The sequence below is a fragment of the Anguilla anguilla genome, chromosome 5 (genome assembly GCF_013347855.1).
Source record: "Anguilla anguilla isolate fAngAng1 chromosome 5, fAngAng1.pri, whole genome shotgun sequence".
NCBI lineage: Eukaryota > Metazoa > Chordata > Actinopteri > Anguilliformes > Anguillidae > Anguilla > Anguilla anguilla.
Genome location: NC_049205.1, coordinates 20452190 through 20471282, shown reverse-complemented (window position 1 = coordinate 20471282; position 19093 = coordinate 20452190). Strand labels below are relative to the sequence as shown.

General features: G+C 44.3%; 2 protein-coding genes across 4 annotated transcripts in view; one reads left to right on the top strand and one right to left on the bottom strand.

Moving 5' to 3' along the window:
• Nucleotides 1-2479: 2479 nt before the first annotated feature.
• Nucleotides 2480-8810, top strand: LOC118228244 (photoreceptor-specific nuclear receptor-like). Its single transcript, XM_035419605.1, has 8 exons — nt 2480-2567; nt 5087-5237; nt 5554-5657; nt 5996-6298; nt 7370-7551; nt 7921-8161; nt 8257-8362; nt 8678-8810. The coding sequence occupies exons 1-8, from the start codon at nt 2480-2482 to the stop codon at nt 8808-8810; spliced, it is 1308 nt and encodes a 435-aa protein (XP_035275496.1).
• Nucleotides 8811-9320: 510 nt separating this feature from the next.
• ccdc33 (coiled-coil domain containing 33) overlaps nt 9321-19093 on the bottom strand; it is an 81189-nt gene continuing 71416 nt past the window's right edge. The window contains exons 17-24 of one of the 3 annotated variants that reach the window (XM_035416616.1): nt 16972-17167; nt 13708-13796; nt 13107-13238; nt 12578-12671; nt 11893-12017; nt 11459-11548; nt 10900-11016; nt 9321-10671 (exon numbers count right to left, since the gene is read on the bottom strand). In XM_035416616.1, the coding sequence (XP_035272507.1) occupies nt 10606-10671; nt 10900-11016; nt 11459-11548; nt 11893-12017; nt 12578-12671; nt 13107-13238; nt 13708-13796; nt 16972-17167 (909 nt within the window). In that variant the 3' untranslated portion in view covers nt 9321-10605. The remainder of the gene's footprint in view (nt 10672-10899; nt 11017-11458; nt 11549-11892; nt 12018-12577; nt 12672-13106; nt 13239-13707; nt 13797-16971; nt 17168-19093) is intronic. The other 2 variants (XM_035416617.1, XM_035416618.1) reach the window with 2 other exon arrangements.

Sequence of the window (19093 nt, the reverse complement as noted above, 5' to 3'; positions counted from 1 at the left end):
ACACACCCATCTGTTGTCTCTGAAACCACCCTCTTGTAATGATTTTACACTTGTTTTAATTCTAAATTTATACAGGCTTTACAAACCTAATTTTCTCCAGAGATTAAGTCCCTGTTAACACATTCACATTCAGAGTGGCATGTTGTGTAAGTGCTTAAATACCTAAGGAGTGAGATTATTTGGCAAAATAGTATCTTTTGGCATTCTCTGGAGATCTCTGATCTCTGATTAGTGCTCAATACTTTATTTTATTAATTACTGTTAAACGGAGCAGGTGGTGTTTTAATAGCCGTATTTAGTTGGATGTATTTAAAGATATTAGGAAAATGGGTCTGAGAGATGGAGACTAATGGACACTGGAATGGAGAAGACAAACAGACAGAGAAGTTGGAAATTGTAAGGGGGCACATGGATATTAAGGATATTAATCAGTGTATCAATGTAATTCGGTTTCAAAGAAAGAGCAAAGTTGCCAGAATAAAGCACACATCCTAAATAACGACGAAAGAAAGAGGAGGAAAATTAGCAGCAGACTAATTAGGAGAAAATCACACAAGGGTCAGGAATTAGGCAGGTAGAGAGCATACACCATATGGTTGGAAACCAGGGGTTCTTTACTGCTCTATCAATCTTACTGCTAATTGGTTTTCTGTCCCTACTTCCAACCCCCTCAACCCTGGCTCCTATTTGGTGTCTTTGCTAACTACTCAAAATAGGTTTTGTGGCAGACTAAGCAGCTTAGCTTTGATAGTATGGGTTGCAATGTTTACAGGATGTGTCTGTTATAGTGTAGGAAGAGCCCACTGACGTCAACAATAAATGTGACATCACAGCCACCTGTAGTATGAGAAAACAGAAAATGTTCCTACAAAATCTTCAAAAAAACTTTTTTTATCAAAGCAGTATGTAGTAGATTAGAGAGTATGTATTCCACTGTTTTTTCATTGTGCTTTTCCCTACTTTTTGTTATTATAAATGATGAAAGTACAGAATAGGAAAAGACAAAAATGGACACACACACACACAAACACACACACACTCACAAACGTGCATACACACTCACAAACGTGCACATACATGTACACATGTACACATACTCACAAACATGCACATGCACATACACACACACACACACACACACACTTGCACATGCATACACACACACACACACACATACACACACTCACCTACTCACAAACATGCACATGCACATACACATACATACACACACACATACTTGCACATGCACATACACACACACTCACCTACACACAAACATGCACATACACACACACACACACACACACTCACCTACTCACAAACATGCACGTACACACACACACACACACACACATGCACACACATGCACAGGCCTCATTAAATGCAGGACATAATTACCGTATCTGCCAGCTGATGTATAGTATCTTCCAGCTAAGCTCAGGCTCACTCTATAAGACTGGTCTGCATGTGAGCACCATAGTCACCTGATACATCAGTTTCAGAGCACTCAGACACAACTTAATCACAGTCCAGACTCAGGCCAGACCCAGGCTAGACACAGGGACTTTGTCTTGGTTCTGTACATTAACACACTATCATATTTTTTTATATCAGCAAACCAACGTGGGTAAGCTGGCACATGCACACATGTACACTAGCAAGGTATTCTGGGATTGAGCCACTGCTTCAAGCCTCAGAAAGAGTCAGATGACCTCTGAAGAGGATAAACTAATGATGAGATTGAGGGAAATATGCAGGCAGGGTCGGGAGCACGTAATGTGCAGACCTTCGCGTTCCATGTCTTTCTTCCCTCCTGCTCACGTCTGCCTGCCTGGTACAGGCTGTTCAGTGTGACTGATTGATCCGTCTGGAGAGGGGTGGTAAAGATTAAGAGGATGACCAGTAAGGATGTGCTTACACAGTGGCTGAAGCTTATCCTCCGCCGTCTTTCCCACTAGGAGTCTACAGAACCTTGTCCCCCACACACACAAACACACAGTCACGAGCAGGACAGGAGGAGCACTCCCATCTCCCACCCCCCACCCCACACAGTTCCACACTTTTACTCCGCACATCTTCCCAGAGACACTGAAATCTTCCAGCACCTTCCACAGTCACCTACCGCAGGCTTTGAGCAGGGTAGACAGCATTGGAACCAACAGAGCGGCTAACGACTGGCTATTTGGTCTATTAGCCAGACGGACTGCACAGGGTTCCGAAACTCTGCCTGGATCTAGGGGCACCAACTGCACCTGCTGACCCCTGGGAATCTGCCCTTCTGGTGACTCCACCTCTCTGACCTCATCCTTACTTGGGAGTCAGGCTTGAGATACATAAATGGGGTACACTGTATGCACCCCTAAACTCTAATTTAAAAAAACTCACAGCAAGGTGGACACATTTATCAGGAACACTTGCATTTACCCAGGATTCTCCTCTCTCACCCTCTTATTGGAGACCTCCTCTTAACTTTGGGTGGATGGAGGATTACTGCTCCCAGATCTCCATGCCTTCCTCATCCTCCAGTGGGTCCTCAGGGAACAACGGCTCAGATGTCACCCGTGGAGGTAAGAATTCCACTTCCTGCAGTACAGAAGTCGTGTAGTGCATTTTCCTTTACATTTGGTGATGCTAAATGTGCAAAAATTGAGCAGTATTATAGAATGTGCAACATTTTACAACGGTACCCCATAGTAAAAACTGAGAATCTCCCCTGAAATGTTACTAACCAAAATGTGCAATTTTATGATTTGATTTTGAAATTGTCAGCAATCTGGAATCTGGAAGGAATTTTACTCCTGTCCAAAGGTTTATAGAGTACTAAAAATCTTTGATCCAAGTCAATTTGCACAGTAAGATACTATGTTCAGGCATTTTTCAATTAATCTATATTTCCTAACCTGTAATATCGTGCAAATTGTTTGTCAATACTAATATTATGTTTTTTTTCATTCTTGTGAGCTTTTACAACAAAGAATTGTACTGTATATACTGTACGCTTAAACATGACAATCAATGAACTTGACTTGGTTTGACTTGGCTTGTGTGGGAGTGGGGGGACAGGACACCCTTCTTTAACTTTAGCAGTTTTGACTTACCAATACATTGCCATGCTTTCCATTTGAATTTACTACTCCAAACTGCTTACATTCTAAATGAACCTGTTTGATACTCTTGGTTTACCTTTATATTATCATAATTCAACCCCGGATTTTGCACACGATTGAGAGTATATGAGTTAGATGTGTGGGAGCATGAGGTAAGAGGGTTTGATGGGTTATAAGAGGTCAACTGATGAAGGTGTGAAGTAGATTCTATCAGGTGCCAAACCTGATCTTTGTGTTATCATAAATGGTCAGCACCCTTTAATAAGGCAGTAATGTATGGAGTTAGATACATGTAGCTTCCAAAAGGTTTTGTAATCACAAATTGAGATTTGCGTATGTATTTGGAGAGAGTAAACACTGGATTGTACTGTATAGGTAATTCTCTGATCTGCACATATTTCCTAAAATATTTGGCTAATTTCTGAGAATACAAATTTTTTTTTTTCAGATTTACATGTCCACCACCAACTTTCACTTTGTGTTCATATGAAGTCACAAATCTTGAATGGTTTCACAAATCTGTAGAATGGATTCACCAATCCATAGAATGGATTCACAAATCTGTAAATGAATGTGAGAGTACACACAAGAACAGTTGCAAACTTGTACAACTAGAGCAAAGACAACTGAGTAATCAAGTTGTAGCAGCCCAGATCTAGACTCAGTACTATACCTGCTTTGTAAACAGAGAAAAGAAGTAAAAAAACGGAACTGTATGAGACGCACGTGTAAGTAGGCTATATCACATAGCAAATATAAAATTTCCTCAGTTTTGTTACCTGGCTTAGTCTTCATAAAAATTATTCATCATGGCATATTCATGGCATGTCAGGCAGGGGTGGAAAAGTACCTTCAGCTATATGTGAAATGCTTTTTTCTAATCCACAAATGAATATGCTTTGCAAAAAACAAATAATTAATTACGTTAATTGAGCCAGGTAATTTGTGGAAACAAAAATCTGCATGTGCAAGGAATGAAGCTGCCTGCCCTTAATTAATTTATACCGTCTTTGTCTTGAGGGTGAGGCATCAAGACACACAAGGTGAGGTAATCAGTCACCTCCCTCTCTAAACCAGGAAGGTAAATTAATTTGTGAAAATGGGAGGTATGCTGTATGTTGGAGAAAATATCTGCTGACACTGGGACCTCTGGACCTGCAGTTGAATAGCTCTGACCTACCGGGCAACAATGTTCACCTTGTGGTGCATAGTGTTCCCATTGTTGTTATTATCCCCATCGTCTTGTATTGGAAAAAAAAAATTACTTCGGAATTCTTTATTTAACAAAAGTTAAACAAACACCCACAGATACATGCTGCTAAAGAACGCTAATGTATGCTTGCTTTTGACTGGAAATATGAACTTTTAATTTGAAAATGTTGCCTCTGAGACTAATGTTTAATGTTTCAATGTAGAAGCAACCATACTGCCAAAATGCATGCATTTTGCACACTCACACAATGAGTTCTGCATGTGCTGAAAGTGCAAGAAACACATACAGATTAAATAGTTACATACACTAATTGGGTTTCACATTTATACTTCAATAAATTTGAGTTATTTTGATTTTACCTTTGCAATTTTATTTCCATTTGCAAATCTCAGTTTATAATTACTAAACATTTTGGTGGCAATCTAACCCCATACTAATGGGCTGCTACTGAGCACATTCCCAGGAAGCTATGCCTACCCACCTAGGAGTTTCAAAACTTAAGATTTAGTGACAGTTCTGCTACTTTAAATAATTGGTTATATTGTCCTTGATTTAAATTGTAATGTGTGGTTTAGTTGCCTTTACTTTGAAATCATTTATATTATCGTTTTTGTCATCATGGTGCACTTTCTGTCTCTCCCTCTCTCTGTCACACTCAGTATCTCTTTCATCCCTTTTTCACTCGCTCTCTAACATCTTCTCCTTTTCACTCCGTCTCTTCCTGCTCCTCTTCCTCTCCTTCCTTCCCCCTTGCGCTCTCCTCCAGAACAGAGCCCTTCCCCCTGTAAATCGCTCGGCCCCGCCCTGCTGTGTAAGGTGTGCGGGGACAGCAGCAGTGGTAAGCATTACGGGATCTATGCGTGTAACGGTTGCAGCGGCTTCTTCAAGCGGAGTGTGCGGAGGAGGCTCATCTACAGGTGAGGAGGGCGGGGCCCTGGGGCGGGGCAGGCAGGATTCCTTGGGTAGTTCCTGCTCCCGTCTCCTCTTTTTCTTCGTGATTGGTAAAGATGCTTAATATTCTGTTTCTTCATCCTCCATTTAATCATTATGGCTCACACTGTGGCCCCTAATCTCTAATAATTACAATTTAATGCTTATCCAGAATCATTGCAAGTAAAAACTTTCACACCTAAGTATACACAGCGGTAGTAAAATTTTAAAATATGAAGATATCAGTGCCCACCCCCTTTGCCAGGCTAGTCTCAGCCCATGCTTCACTCCCCACTCTCACAGGTGCCAGGCTAGCATGAGCATGTGTCCCGTGGACAAAGCACACAGGAACCAGTGCCAAGCCTGCCGACTGAAGAAGTGCCTGCAGGCTGGCATGAACAAGGATGGTGAGTGCAGCCATTTTCTGTTCTAAATGTTACTGTGCGCTTATAGAGACAATGCCATTTTAGTGTAAAACTGGCTCCCTTCAGCACCTGCTGCCCTTCAGGAACAAGATAAGCAATCCCAGTTGTAGAGGATGATGTGAAGTGACTGTTTTTGTTAGGTTCTGTCTGCTGTCTCTGATCTCTCTCTCTCTCCTGTCTCCCCTGACCTCCCCCACCACAAACACCCACGCGCACGCGCACGCGCACACACACGCGCACACACACGCGCACACACGCGCACACACGCGCACACACGCGCACACACACACGCACACACACACACACACACACACACACAGCGGTGCAGAATGAGAGGCAGCCTCGCAGTACAGCGCAGGTGAGGTTGGACTCGATTGACCTGGATGCCAAGCAGCAACACCTGGCCACCACATGGGAGCCAACCCCATCTTCCTCTTCCACCTCCTCCTCCTCCTCCACCTGCTCCTTCTCTGACGCCACCAGGCCCCACATTACCTCGTCCATCTCCTCCTCCATCACCTCCTCCACCCCCTTGCCGCAGTGTGCCGCACCTCAGAACAACCACCGCTTCATGGCCAGCCTGATGACTGCAGAGACCTGCGCCAAACTGGAGCCGGAGGATGGTGAGAGAACACCAGAACACTAGAACCCCCAGAACAACACAAGAGAACACCAGAACACTAGAACCCCCAGAATAACACAAGAGAACACCAGAGCACTGGAACGCCCAGAACACAAGAACACCAGAACAATAGAACCCCCAGAACAACACAAGAGAACACCAAAACATTAGAACACCCAGAACACCAGAACTCCCAGAACAACACAAGAGAACACCAGAACCCTAGAACCCCCATGTGGCAAACACGCCTGCCACAGGCCACCGAAGTGGCTTTCCTTGGGGCCCTCCAGCACAGAGACACAGGGAGATGATGTTCAAGCAGTCCACATTTATTTACAAGGGTCGGCAAGATGTTATAGCCAAGGAGCAGATGTTAAAACACTGTCATGACAAAGAGGCTCTCTCCTGTGTGGGTGGGGATGGCAGATTTAACCTGTGCGCACTGATTACCTCACTACGCACAGGTGCAGCCACTCCTGTTCCTGGGTCCAATTAGCCTGGCCAATTCTCTCATCCTTACCAATCATCCAATTGGCCAGGTCTAATTAGCTTGACCCAGGGCAGGTGTGGCTGCTTAAACCAGCCATCCCCACACCACACCCCAGTACACTAGAACACGAGAACAACAAAAAATCACTGTAGTTACAAAAACAGGCAATTTAATCCATCATGGCATGCATGGATGTAAAAGAATAAGGAATGGTGTCTCTCGGCAAGACATTAAAAAATCAGTGGGGAATTACACAGTAAAAATAAGAAGCAGAATTTTTATCAGTGATAAAAGCTTAGTTTTATTTACAAAAACGAATGACACATTTGATCCCTTAAAATGTTCAATTCTTCAATTAGTCTTCATGAGCCATCTGCGTAAGACCTCAGCCAAGTCCTGTTGCTCTTTTCTGTACCTCTCTGGGGTTTTCCAGTGAGTGAACAATGTGCCTTTACATCAATACAACACTAAAATATCTGCTTGTATTTGTGCACAATTTAAAACGGCACGTACTCAACCAAAGGGATGTCAATATCACAATTTCACATTCTCTGGACCTGAATTATTCTGTGTGTGTTTCAGCGGATGAAAACATCGACGTGACGAGCGGCGAGCCAGAGAGGACGCCCTCGGACTGTCGGATGTCGCTCTGGCCTTCCGGGAGCCAGGAGAACGTGTACGAGACCTCTGCTCGCCTGCTTTTCATGTCCGTCAAGTGGGCCAAGAACCTGCCCATCTTCTCTAACCTGCCCTTCCGAGACCAGGTGAGGCCCATGACTCCGCCCTCCACAGCGTGTTCCGGTGATAATGCAGTCAGTTATTTTTTCACACGGGTAATATCGGTATCTGATAACTTTTTTCATTAAGCAAATGAAATAATAATTTTAAAAATGTGTTCGTTGTTTACTCCGTTTCCCTTTGTCTAATGTTACATTTTATCTAAAGATATGAAACCAATCAGTGTGACAAATATGCAATAATAGAGAAAATCAGGAAGAAGCAAATACATTCTCACAGCATTGTATAATTTGCATACGATGAGAATGAGAATGAGAATTTGTACATGGATGTAGTCTGTGAAGCAGGTTTTTTCGGTCAGTGGAGATAAGCTCCACCCACATGCTCATTCTCAGGTGATCCTATTGGAGGAGGCCTGGAGCGAGCTCTTCCTGCTGTGTGCGGTGCAGTGGTCCATGCCCCTGGAGAGCTGCCCTCTGCTGTCCCTACCTGACCTGTCCCCAACCTCACATAGCAAGGCCAGCACCTCCACTGCTCAGCTGCGCCTCCTGCAGGAAGTTTTTGGCCGCTTCAGGGCCTTGTCCATCGACCCCACTGAGTTCGCCTGCCTGAAGGGCATCATCCTGTTCAAGCCAGGTGGGTCCCTGGCTCACACCTATTGTGAAGGATTATTCAAGGTGGTCATGTAATTTGGTGAAAATTCTCTTTTATTATTTTTCCTGACTGAGCAGAGGCCCGTGGCTTGAAGGATCCAGAACAGGTCGAAAACTTGCAGGATCAGTCTCAGCTGATGCTGGATCAGCACGTCCACGCACAATATCCTGGTCAGCCTGCCAGGTAAACGCACCGGGCCCTGACACCGAATCTGCCTATGACTCTGTGACTCAGTCCTGTTCTCTGTGCAGGTTTAGACTCTCTGTGACTCAGTCCTGTTCTCTGTGCAGGTTTTAGACTCTCTGTGACTCAGTCCTGTTCTCTGTGCTGGTTTAGACTCTCTGTGACTCAGTCCTGTTCTCTGTGCTGGTTTAGACTCTCTGTGACTCAGTCCTGTTCTCTGTGCAGGTTTAGATTCTGACTTTGTGACTCCCTGACTGACTCATCCCAGTGCATGTCTATATTCTGACTCTCTGACTCTGACTCATCTCTGTGCAGGTTTGGGAAGCTCCTGCTGCTTCTTCCTTCCCTGCGCTTTGTGGCATCGGAACAGATCGAGCTCCTCTTCTTCCACACCACCATTGGCAACACGCCCATGGAGAAGCTGCTCTGTGACATGTTCAAGAACTAGTCCGAGTCAGACTGGCTCGACATGAGAGTAATTAACGGCATTTTCTGTCCTCAGAAGCTTTATTGTGCTTATGTTTTGGTAAAAAAGCTTTTCTAATAAACATGTTTTTCCACTTTCTGTAGTGCTATTTGTCCCTCATTGTATCCTAGGTTTAACTGGATCTCATCAGTTTCCTTTTCCTAATATTGTGTGATGATGTATATTTTAGAAACTCTTATGCATGCACGGTTTAACTGTTGTTTTCTCCATACAGCAGTACAGACCCTTTCCCCTTATAATCTAACATACACTCACACAGAAATCAGAAAATAGGGCTTTATTTGATAATCAAACACACTTAGTTTGCGAAATTGTCTCTCACAATAGCATTGGTACAGCTATGGGGAATAACTCATTCAATATCTATGACCTGAAATTTGGCACACAGTCAAAAAACGCAGATGGCAATAAACAAAATGTCTACTATATTTCTACGATGAAGTCTACTAGAACTATACTGCTACTTTTTAAAAATAAATTGATTTGACCCCCTTTCTCTGCAGTTTGAAATGCCCAATCATCTTTTATCAGCCTCCATCACTTCTGCGCAAGAATGTGCTCTCCTTCGTGGCATGTGATGTCAGCCGCAGCTTTCTATCAGAAAGCTTTTTATCAGAAAGCTGCAGCTGACATTCACAAGAACACCCAATTGACGTCCGAACACCCAATTGATGACTGGGGTGGGGTGGGGTGGCTGACTTAACCCCTCCCGCCCCTCGGCGATGCTAGAGCCAGTTGTGTGTGTCACCATGCAGGATTGCCAGCCACAGTTGACGCAGCATGATTTGAATTCCATATCAGATCATGGAGCCCATTCATGCACTAGATTAGTGCCTTTACCGTCATGACACCCAGTGTCACCCAGCAACCCCCCTGTACTGTTCAAAATCTGCACCCACAGCTCTATGTAGTATAAAATTAAATACAGGCCAAATGTAAAATAGTATAAAATGTTACTCAATAGCAAAATAAAATGTTTTTGTAAACTGACACATTGTTATAAATTAAAAGTGCAATATCAAGATGACATTGAGCTGAGCAATTCAGACAGTTACATAAAGTGGATCCTTATGCTTTACAGAGATACTCACCTCAAATATGTTAAATTCAAGTGCAGCCCAAGCTAAAACCATATAATCAGTAATCCTTTCGCATATCATAAAACTAAATTAGGTTAGAAGAGCTTTAAACAAGACCAGGTCAAAACCTAGTATAGACCTAACACACATCATCCGGTCGACCAATGGTGTAACTTCATCACGCACTCAGTCACTCACTCAGTCACTTAGTCACAGACATTCTATGTTCGTAGGGCTGGCCCCGCTGTTGCGGTCTTGCCAAAAAGAGGACAACACTGCCATCTGGTGACTGTTCAAGTGTAGCAAAATCACTATCAATATACCGTCAGCAGTGCCTGATCCTCCTGCTGAAATCACATGCAATCACATCACCTTGATTTCTTGATTTCTGCTGCATCATTTTTGGATAACTTCCCTATTTCAGTATAAGTCTATTCACAACTTATAGACAAGCCCACAGACAAGACCATTAATGTTAAAACAAGCACAATTGCATGCAAACACATTTTTTGAACGGAATGACTTATGATATATGTTTAAATTGCTTAATGAATGCATTAAATGTATTAAAGATGCAAAAGAAAATGATGTAACATTTTGTGTGTTGACAAACAGTAGGAGCTAGGCTTTTGACTGGGGCCTGTGGTTTCTGCACAACATGAGTGACGGAGAGTAGGTTACTTCAGCGGGTCCAGCTGCCTGTGTCGGCCAGGAGGACCCATCGCAGAGAGAGAGGCACTCTTCTAGTGGAGAAAAAAGCAGCAGTCACAGAGGGGCCTTGCAGAAAGGTAGACTGCCATTTCTTCAGACACAGTCAGAACTCTTGCTGTCGTTACTCTACTACGTAAAGCATGAAATACATAGCGATAGTGATGGGTCGGGCATGTTGGGGTAGCTAGCTAGCACGCATTTCTTCTGGCTTTAAGGCTGGAGCTCAGATGAAATTTCTTTTGTTGTTTTGACGCACTGACCAGAGGCAGATTGTGCAAGATCATGCTCGATGTGCGGGTGAAACCGTGGTCCTGTTCGCTCAACCTGGTCAGCATGTCCTGCTTCTCTTTCCCCCAGTGCCTGGAGTTCTCATTCAGCTGAAACCAGAGACGGACGCACACACACACACACGCACGCACACACACGCGGTCCACATCACACATACAGTATAGGCTAACTGGGAGGTAAGAAGGTGGATCTGTGCGTGTCTAGGTGTGTGTGTGTTTGTGTGTGTGTGTGCGTTTGTGTTTGTGTGTGTACATGTGTGCGTGCGTGTGTGTGTGTGTGTTTGTGTGTGCGTGTGTGTGTGCGTGTGCGTTTGTGTTTGTGTGTGTACATGTGTGCGTGCGTGTGTGTGTGCATGTGAGTGTGTGAGTGTGTGTGTGCATGTGTGCGTGTGTGTGTATGTGCGTGTGTGTGCGTGCGCATGTGTGTGTGCGTGTGTGCGTGTGCATGTGCATGTGTGTGTGTATGTATTTGTGTGTGTGTGTGTGTGTGTGGATGAGTGTATGAATACATGGGCGTGTTGTGGGACAGTACCTGGCTCTCCAGCGTGCGTATCCGTGCGTTTGCTCTCTCTAGCTGGCTCAGGAGACTCAGTCTTTCACTGTCTGGGAAAACCACCTGTTTCTGAGAAAGGGGTTTGCAAAATCCATTATTAGGGCCTCAAATCCATAATTGGTGTAAAGCTGCTGGTAATGAACCCAACGACAACATCCATGTTTACATCACTGAGGATGTGAGAGACTTTAATGCACATGAAATCATCCTGAAGTGTTTCCAGGTAACCGCATTTGCCTGCCTCCATTGGAGGGGATTCTGAATTTCTGTGCAATGTTTCCAGATGATTTGTAGTTCAAAGTGCTCTGCTTCACCTTAAGGTGTCTGAAATCATCTTTTAGCTCACAAGTGCCAAAGGAGTTCACGCAGGATGCTATGCCCTGTGACAGATGGAGCTTTCCCCTACAGCTTACCTGCATTGGTTGTTGGATGATTATGGGCAGCGGCTGGAGGCGGAGCCTCTCTAGCTCCGCCCTCAGGCGTGAGTTCTCAGCGGCCAGCACCGACTCAATCTCCTTCCTTCTATTGTCCTCCTCACCTGTGGGCAGGCCAGAATGCTAGTCCCCACACCATCTCACCACAGCAAGGACAACCACAGAGATCTAACTAATGTACACCTACATTATCACTCTCCAGCACCACACTGAATGTCCTGGATGTCCGCATAAACATTATTTATGTGTGATGAAGTCAAGAGGGGACTCCAGGCTCTGGTGTGTGCTTTTCTATGTGCTTTAAAAATAAATTTTGCTCCTTCTTTTAAAAACCAACTTTGGCTCAGCTCATGCCTCCTTAAGCCACAACAGCACACTTTACCCTTCTGATATTCTGTGACATATTTGTGCTCTTACGTTCAAAATCACAAGTAAAAGCAGAATTCTGCAAAACCACCTCATGTATATTATTTTATACATCAGAATACTTTAAGTATAATTAAATTTCATATCAAGCATGGTTCACCAAATGGTATTGATCACTGAAATAAATGGCATCAAAATAAATGGCAAATAAATGTTGATGTATATGAACAAAGTGAGTGCTGGGTTCTGCTGGTGAGGCTGCTAGGTTCTCTTTTTGACACAAACTGTGGAGTCTCACCAGCTGGTTTTTTCCCTTGTTTGCGTTTTTCTGCATTTTCCTTATTTTTCCCCCTCAGCTTATTGTCCAGCACCTTCTCCATCTTCTCTATAACCTGTAGACCAAAAAAGGGACCTCAGAGAAGGTGCAGGCCATACAACCACACAGGGAGATAAACAGTAAGTTAAGTGTACAGTCCATATGGTTAGACAGTGTGTAAAGTGCAGATAAAAACCACCTGTACATACTGTGCACATACAAAGTGATAAGCGGTGCATATATGTACAGTTCGTATACAGAGTGTTAAGTCTAATTGTACCTCTTATAGTACATCGCTTTCGATAAAAGTGGCTGACAAATAAATGTAATTAAATGTAATGTAAAGTGAATACACAGTATGAGCAGAGTGCCAGTATGTGAGACAGTGTATTTAGTGCACAGTGTGCTAAATGGTGAACAGACAGTGGATGAAGTGAGAATACAGTGCGTATACCATATGTGAGTGAGCGAACAGCGTGTGAGCAGTGCGTAAAAGCGAGGCGCTCTGCACCTTCTCCTGCTGGCGCACAGTGGCCTCCAGGGCCCCCGCCCGGGCCAGCCGGTTCTGACAGCGCTGCAGGGCGGCCTGCTGCTGCTGGTGGGCCCTCTGCAGCCGAATCAGCTCCTTAGCACCGTCGTTCTTCTGAGAGAGGAGAGAATGCAAGGTCACAGGGGTCAGATGCCAGAGGTTATACACCTGCTGGTGGGCCACCTGCAGCCAGTCAGCTCCTAAGCATCCTTCATTCTTATGAGAAAGGAGAGAGAGACAGCAGGAGTAACAGGACAAAGACACAGCTTCTTAGCACCAACACGCTGAGAGAGGAGAGAGAGTGAGGACACAGGGGTCAGATGTCCGAGGTCAGCCTTCTGCAGTTACAGTTCTTGAAAGCGGGGGTCAGAGATAACCACATACAACCCAGAGCAAGGGGACACACATACCTGAGGTCAGAGGTCACACATATCGAGTCACAACACACAGCAGTGATAATGACACAATCACAACAACCAACAGTGACACGGTGCATGTGTTATTTGTTAGTCTTGCCGGTGAACCTCACGCTGTCATTAGAGATTGGAAAGAGACATGTCCAGATGTGCAGGGGAGCTCTCACCTTGATGAGCTCATTCTGCAGCTGCTGGATCTTGTCCCTCTGCGTGGCTGCTGTGCTCGTCTCGCTGGCCAGCTTGAACTTCAGCGACACTGTGAGAGGGGGCGCCAGAGAGCAGAGCTCACGCACAATCAACCCAGTCAGCACCATGCTGTTCCTTAAGAAAGACACAAACTCTAACTGCAGCTCCTACAGAAACTAGCACAAATACACACAAATCAAACTCCCATAATCTACAACAACTCCGGAATCTACAACATGCTGCTCCTTCAGAAACATAAATAAACTCCCGAAAACCAGAACCCTGGCAAGAAGAACACGTAACATATTCCTTTAAGAATACCCTTCACAGAAGTTCCCAAATAGTAAAGTTGGCGTAGATGCTTGTCATCTGCAAAGACATCAAGCACAGATGGATTCTCCACTGATCCTGGACTGCTATGTGTTGACCTGATCCTGGAATGGGCAGGTTTAAACAGACCAGGATTTCCCTGGCAAACCCTGAATTTGTTGCCTCAGCGATGCACCAGGCCTCCACAGGGTTTATCTGGTGAGATGTGCCTTTCCTCCTACCAGCAGAAGCTCTCCGCAGTACTGTGCAGCCTGCAGAGTGCAATAACCACTGGTTCACAGGTGTGTAACCAGAGAATCACAAATGACTCAGATGCAGTGCTGATGGTATGCAAATGTGGGTGGCACAGCAGTAGTTCTAGAGGCACAATTGGTGGTTCCAAATCGCAGAGGACGTAAAGGGGAAAATTTGTTTAAAAAGAGAAAAATATGCAGGAAAACAGGGATACAATTATTAAATGTCACTGCAGCAAATCCAGCAGGTCACAGTTAACTGTGTTTCTTACAAATTTAAGTATGCAAGAAAACAAGTTTAGAGAGGAAACTGAAAAGGCCAAATTATTTCAAGTTCATTTTTTAAAATCTCTGCTTGATGATGAAAAGCAGGCAAATCAGAGGCTGGAATTCCTCCTGTCCTTCAGGAGATAAGAGATTCAGAACAGATTCCCTTATCAATTCTCTTTTTTCCCTAAAGCAGGGCTTATCTGTGCTCCCCACAAACCACCGGGTGGATTAGCAGGCCTGAAGCAGGGATAGGTTTACACCTCAAATTCTTATCAAAGACACGACAGAAAGTACTGAAGTTCAACTGCCAAGAGTTTAGCAGAAAGCAGTCTCCACTTCCTCGTTATCTCTGTGCAGGATAATTACAGGTTGGGGGCCTCTGTGTGTGAAATCAGGTCGGTGAGATGTTTTTCCAATTTTCTCTGTACGTTGGTTTTTACCCGTGGACGCAACCAGGTAACCAGCCCACTGTTTAACGTGGTATATATGTTTTGAAAGGGCTTCTTAGGTCATGTGATTACAGGTGTCCATTAAGATTAGCTACCCAAGTTAGCTTTGCAGCCCTTTGCCCTGTTCAACATGCACACAGATCGTTTCGATACCACATTCCCTTCCCATGCTGTCTTCCCTCGAGTGAGTTTTTTGTGACATTTGTGACATGCAACAAGTAATTTCTACAGGTACTCTGCAAGGGAGGATAGTCGCAACCTGTGCTACCGCATAGCAAGCTCTGCTCCACGTCCAAGTATTTTTCATAGGACGATTTTGGAAGGTTCATGAATAATTCATAGCAACCTTACCCTAGCTTATCTTGAGCGATAATAAAAACACGTCAGCTGGTCTTTGCAGGGCGCTTAGTGAGGATTTCTTGTGAGAAAACCTCACTCAAACACATAAACCAAAAATGTTTGGTTGTATTTTTTCCATAGATTGCGTTGTTGCCGTTCTCGTTGTGTTAGTGTTAATCAGTTTAACCTTCAGGGTCCAAGTTGAACTATGCGGTTGTTCCCTGCACTTGGACCGGTACTTCTCTCTAGGGGTTTCGTCATACTTGTTCCTGGTTATGGTTATACACTTTGTTGTACGTCGCTCTGGATAAGAGCGTCTGCCAAATGCCTGTAATGTAATGTAATGTGTAGGCTAACTAAGAAAGTTCAGGGCTCAATACTTAATACCTCCTCCAATAACTCAACATACGTTCATGAATTGTTCACAAACCTTCCAAACTCATCCTGCATAAAAACATTGCCTCCTCTATTTGACAGCGCACTGATTTAATCCACTCTTATTTATGTGTGGAGCATTGCATTGTGGGATTTTCTACTTGCTGGAGGCTTGCATTATACCTTTGGTAGGAGGGAGGAAAGACAAGGGAGCATATATAGGAAATATAACTGCGCCCTCTCCCCTTTCATAATTTGGAACCGAACGCCACTTGGAGTGGCTGCCATATTTCATCCTGGCATTTTGGGGATTCCCCTCTTGAAGCAAGGGAAGGAAGCTTCAAGAAGAAAGCATAAAACTTGGATCTGAATGCAGGCACAGTCTCGAAATTCACAGTCATGGAAGTTTTTCACACCCATCATTACGTTAGTGGCTTTTGAGGTTTGGTCATAAATGACAAATTAGAATTTAGAATATATATGTATTTATATAGAATACATATATGTATATTCATATTCTGAATATTAACATTCTTGAGCCTTCAGACTGCATGCATGAACACCAAGCATTGCTTTCTGTCTCAATTTAGCGTTTTCAGTGCTATGAGTGCTTTTATGATGCATGGTTTTAGGGGGGAGGAGGGTTTGGGGTGGAAGAGTTTGCGAGTTTAGCAGTGGAGTGCTTATGCAAGGCAGCGAGAGGCAGAGTCTGTTTCCACGAGGGATTCTAATTAACTACTGTAATATTGTATTTTTCTAATGTGCCTTTCAGGTGTGAAAATACAAAATGTCCAGAGTACAATACAGAGTTCTGTGTCTCAGTGTGCTGCACTCTTCCTTATAGGGGCGACATAGCTCAGGAGGTAAGACCGATTGTCCGGCAGTCGGAGGGTTGCCGGTTCAAACCCCGCCCTGGGCGTGTCGAAGTGTCCTTGAGCAAGACACCTAACCCCTAACTGCTCTGGCGAATGAGAGGCATCAATTGTAAAGCGCTTTGGATAAAAGCGCTATATAAATGCAGTCCATTTACCATTTACCATTTACCATCTTCCTGCAGGCATAAACCTGTCAAGTGTATCTCATGGTGTCTGCCTGGTCCTTAGATATGTCTGAGCCTAGCAAAAGAATAGGGAAAGCCAGGCTACCGTTTCGGCTGGTGAATACTGCAGGACAATAGTTTAGCAGCTAGGGTAGGACAAAGAGGATGGAGGGTTGAACTAGACGGAAAGCAGACAGGACGGGAATTTACTGATGCGGTCGGCGATCTCGGCCTTGGTCATGACGTCGATGTCAGTGTCGTCCAGCAGGGTGCGGCCCACATCGTGGTGGAGGGAGAGGTCAGTTCGCAGACGGCTGTTCTCTGACTCCAGCTCCCCCACCTGCCTGCGCAGAGTGATGATGTCATCGGCCATCTTCTGCATGGCCGTGCGGTAGTTCTCCAGCTCCTGAGAGAGAAGGAGAGAGAGAGAGGGAGGGTGAGAGAAGGAGAGAGAGAGAGAGAGGGAGAGAGAGAGAGAGAGAGGCAAAGGGACACACAGATGAGGAAACAGGAAGAGAGGAACAGAAAGAAGAGGAGAGAAGGGTGAGGGTGTAGGGAGTAAAAAAGGGAAAGAAAGAAAAGGTGATGGAGAAAAGAAGACAGAGAAAGAGAACCATAGTATATAATAAATATTCAAAACAGCAATTAATTGCACAGGTCAACACAGATTAAAGTGGTTTATCTCTGGTTTAACCCTAACTAAAGAGAATCTTTATTAAAAACTGACCATACATAAATGCAAGTGAAGCATGTTATTGCATTTCAAATCACACAGTAGCAGCAGATATCCTGCAAAACAAGACCAGGTCAAAACCTAGTATATGGCTGGACCGAACCAGCCGACCAATGGTGTAACTTCATCAGTCAGTCACTCAGTCACAGACATGCGTGGTGTAACTTCATCACTCACTCAGTTACTCAGTCACAGACATTCGCGTTTCATTGGGCTGGCCCCGCTGTTGCGGTCCAGCCAAAAATGTTGTTAGTTGCAGCATGTGGCCACCAGATGTCCTTGTTGTGTCTTAGTCTTGCCTTCCTGGACAATATACAGCAGCAACAGCATCTAATGGGGACCACCATTCATTTTACCATGGCTGGATTTCAGAACAGTAGTTCTGATGGTAATTCTCAGATTCTCTCTACTGAAGTTACCACGTGATCGGTTTACTCCTCCCAGCGTCCAGGGGAGCAATAAACTGATTTGTCAGGGTGATCTTGGGATTGACAGGCAATGAAGTGTACCCCACTCTGAAATGAAATTCACCCAACAGCCCCCAAACAGTTGGACCAATCACTGCAGCACAGGCATGTAACCTTGGTGCCCAATGACATTTTAAACCCCAATTTATCACTAGTTTTACTGTCGAAATGGCCTCCATGAATGTGAGAGAGTGGAAATATGAGCTTGCCTCTCTACCAAGCGCGTGCAGCAAACGAGCTGGGGACTGCTGTGGTTGGGGGTCCCCAATTTAGGCCAGTAGGGTTTGTGGGTCCCTGGGGCCCCACTGAGGAAATTTAGCGCCTAATTGAAACAGCATCTGATAGGACGGAATTATGATTGCAGATTAGATGGGAGACTGGGGGATCCACTCTGGGCAGGAGGGAGGGAGGGGGTTTCAAATGACGAGCCCAGAGAGAGCTCAATCATCTGGGCCATGAAGCAGCTGACCCCCCCCCCCCCCCCAAACTCACACATACACCCCACGTTATGAATTTTAATGCAGCAGAGAGGAACTAAAAGACAATCAGAGCTTACAGATGGCAGGGCCACCACTAAAAAGTACAGTGAGGAGAGTGCATGTCTGTGTGCGTGTGTATATGTGTGTGTATGTGTGCTGTCAGTGAAAGTGTGAATGAATACGCATGCATGTGTATAACTGATGATTACACAAATAAAGATATTTGCTCTATAACATTTGGATGTTTTTTTCCCAACAGACTCAATTTGTTATAAAACACATGACAAGAAAAGACTCACTTTGCAAACCGTGATAGCTAGATTAATGTAATTTACAATTTGACATATATTTCTTACATAAACAATCCAAACATCAAAAAAGGAACATCAAAGCACCCTTTCTTGGGAGAAGAGAACAGCAATTGAACTGATAAAATATTAGTAACTGAATTATCTCTGTAAAGAACACAATTATATTAATCTATACTATGGAAGCCTCATTGTGTCTTGGCCTAAAAAGTGAGAATGTTTGAGTGAGAAAAACTCTTGTGTTCCAGCCAGTGTTCATATTACTGAACACTAAGAGGAGATGGAGTGTGTGGTTTACCAAGCGTTAAGAGGAGATGACGGTTATTTTACCAAATGTAAAGGCAG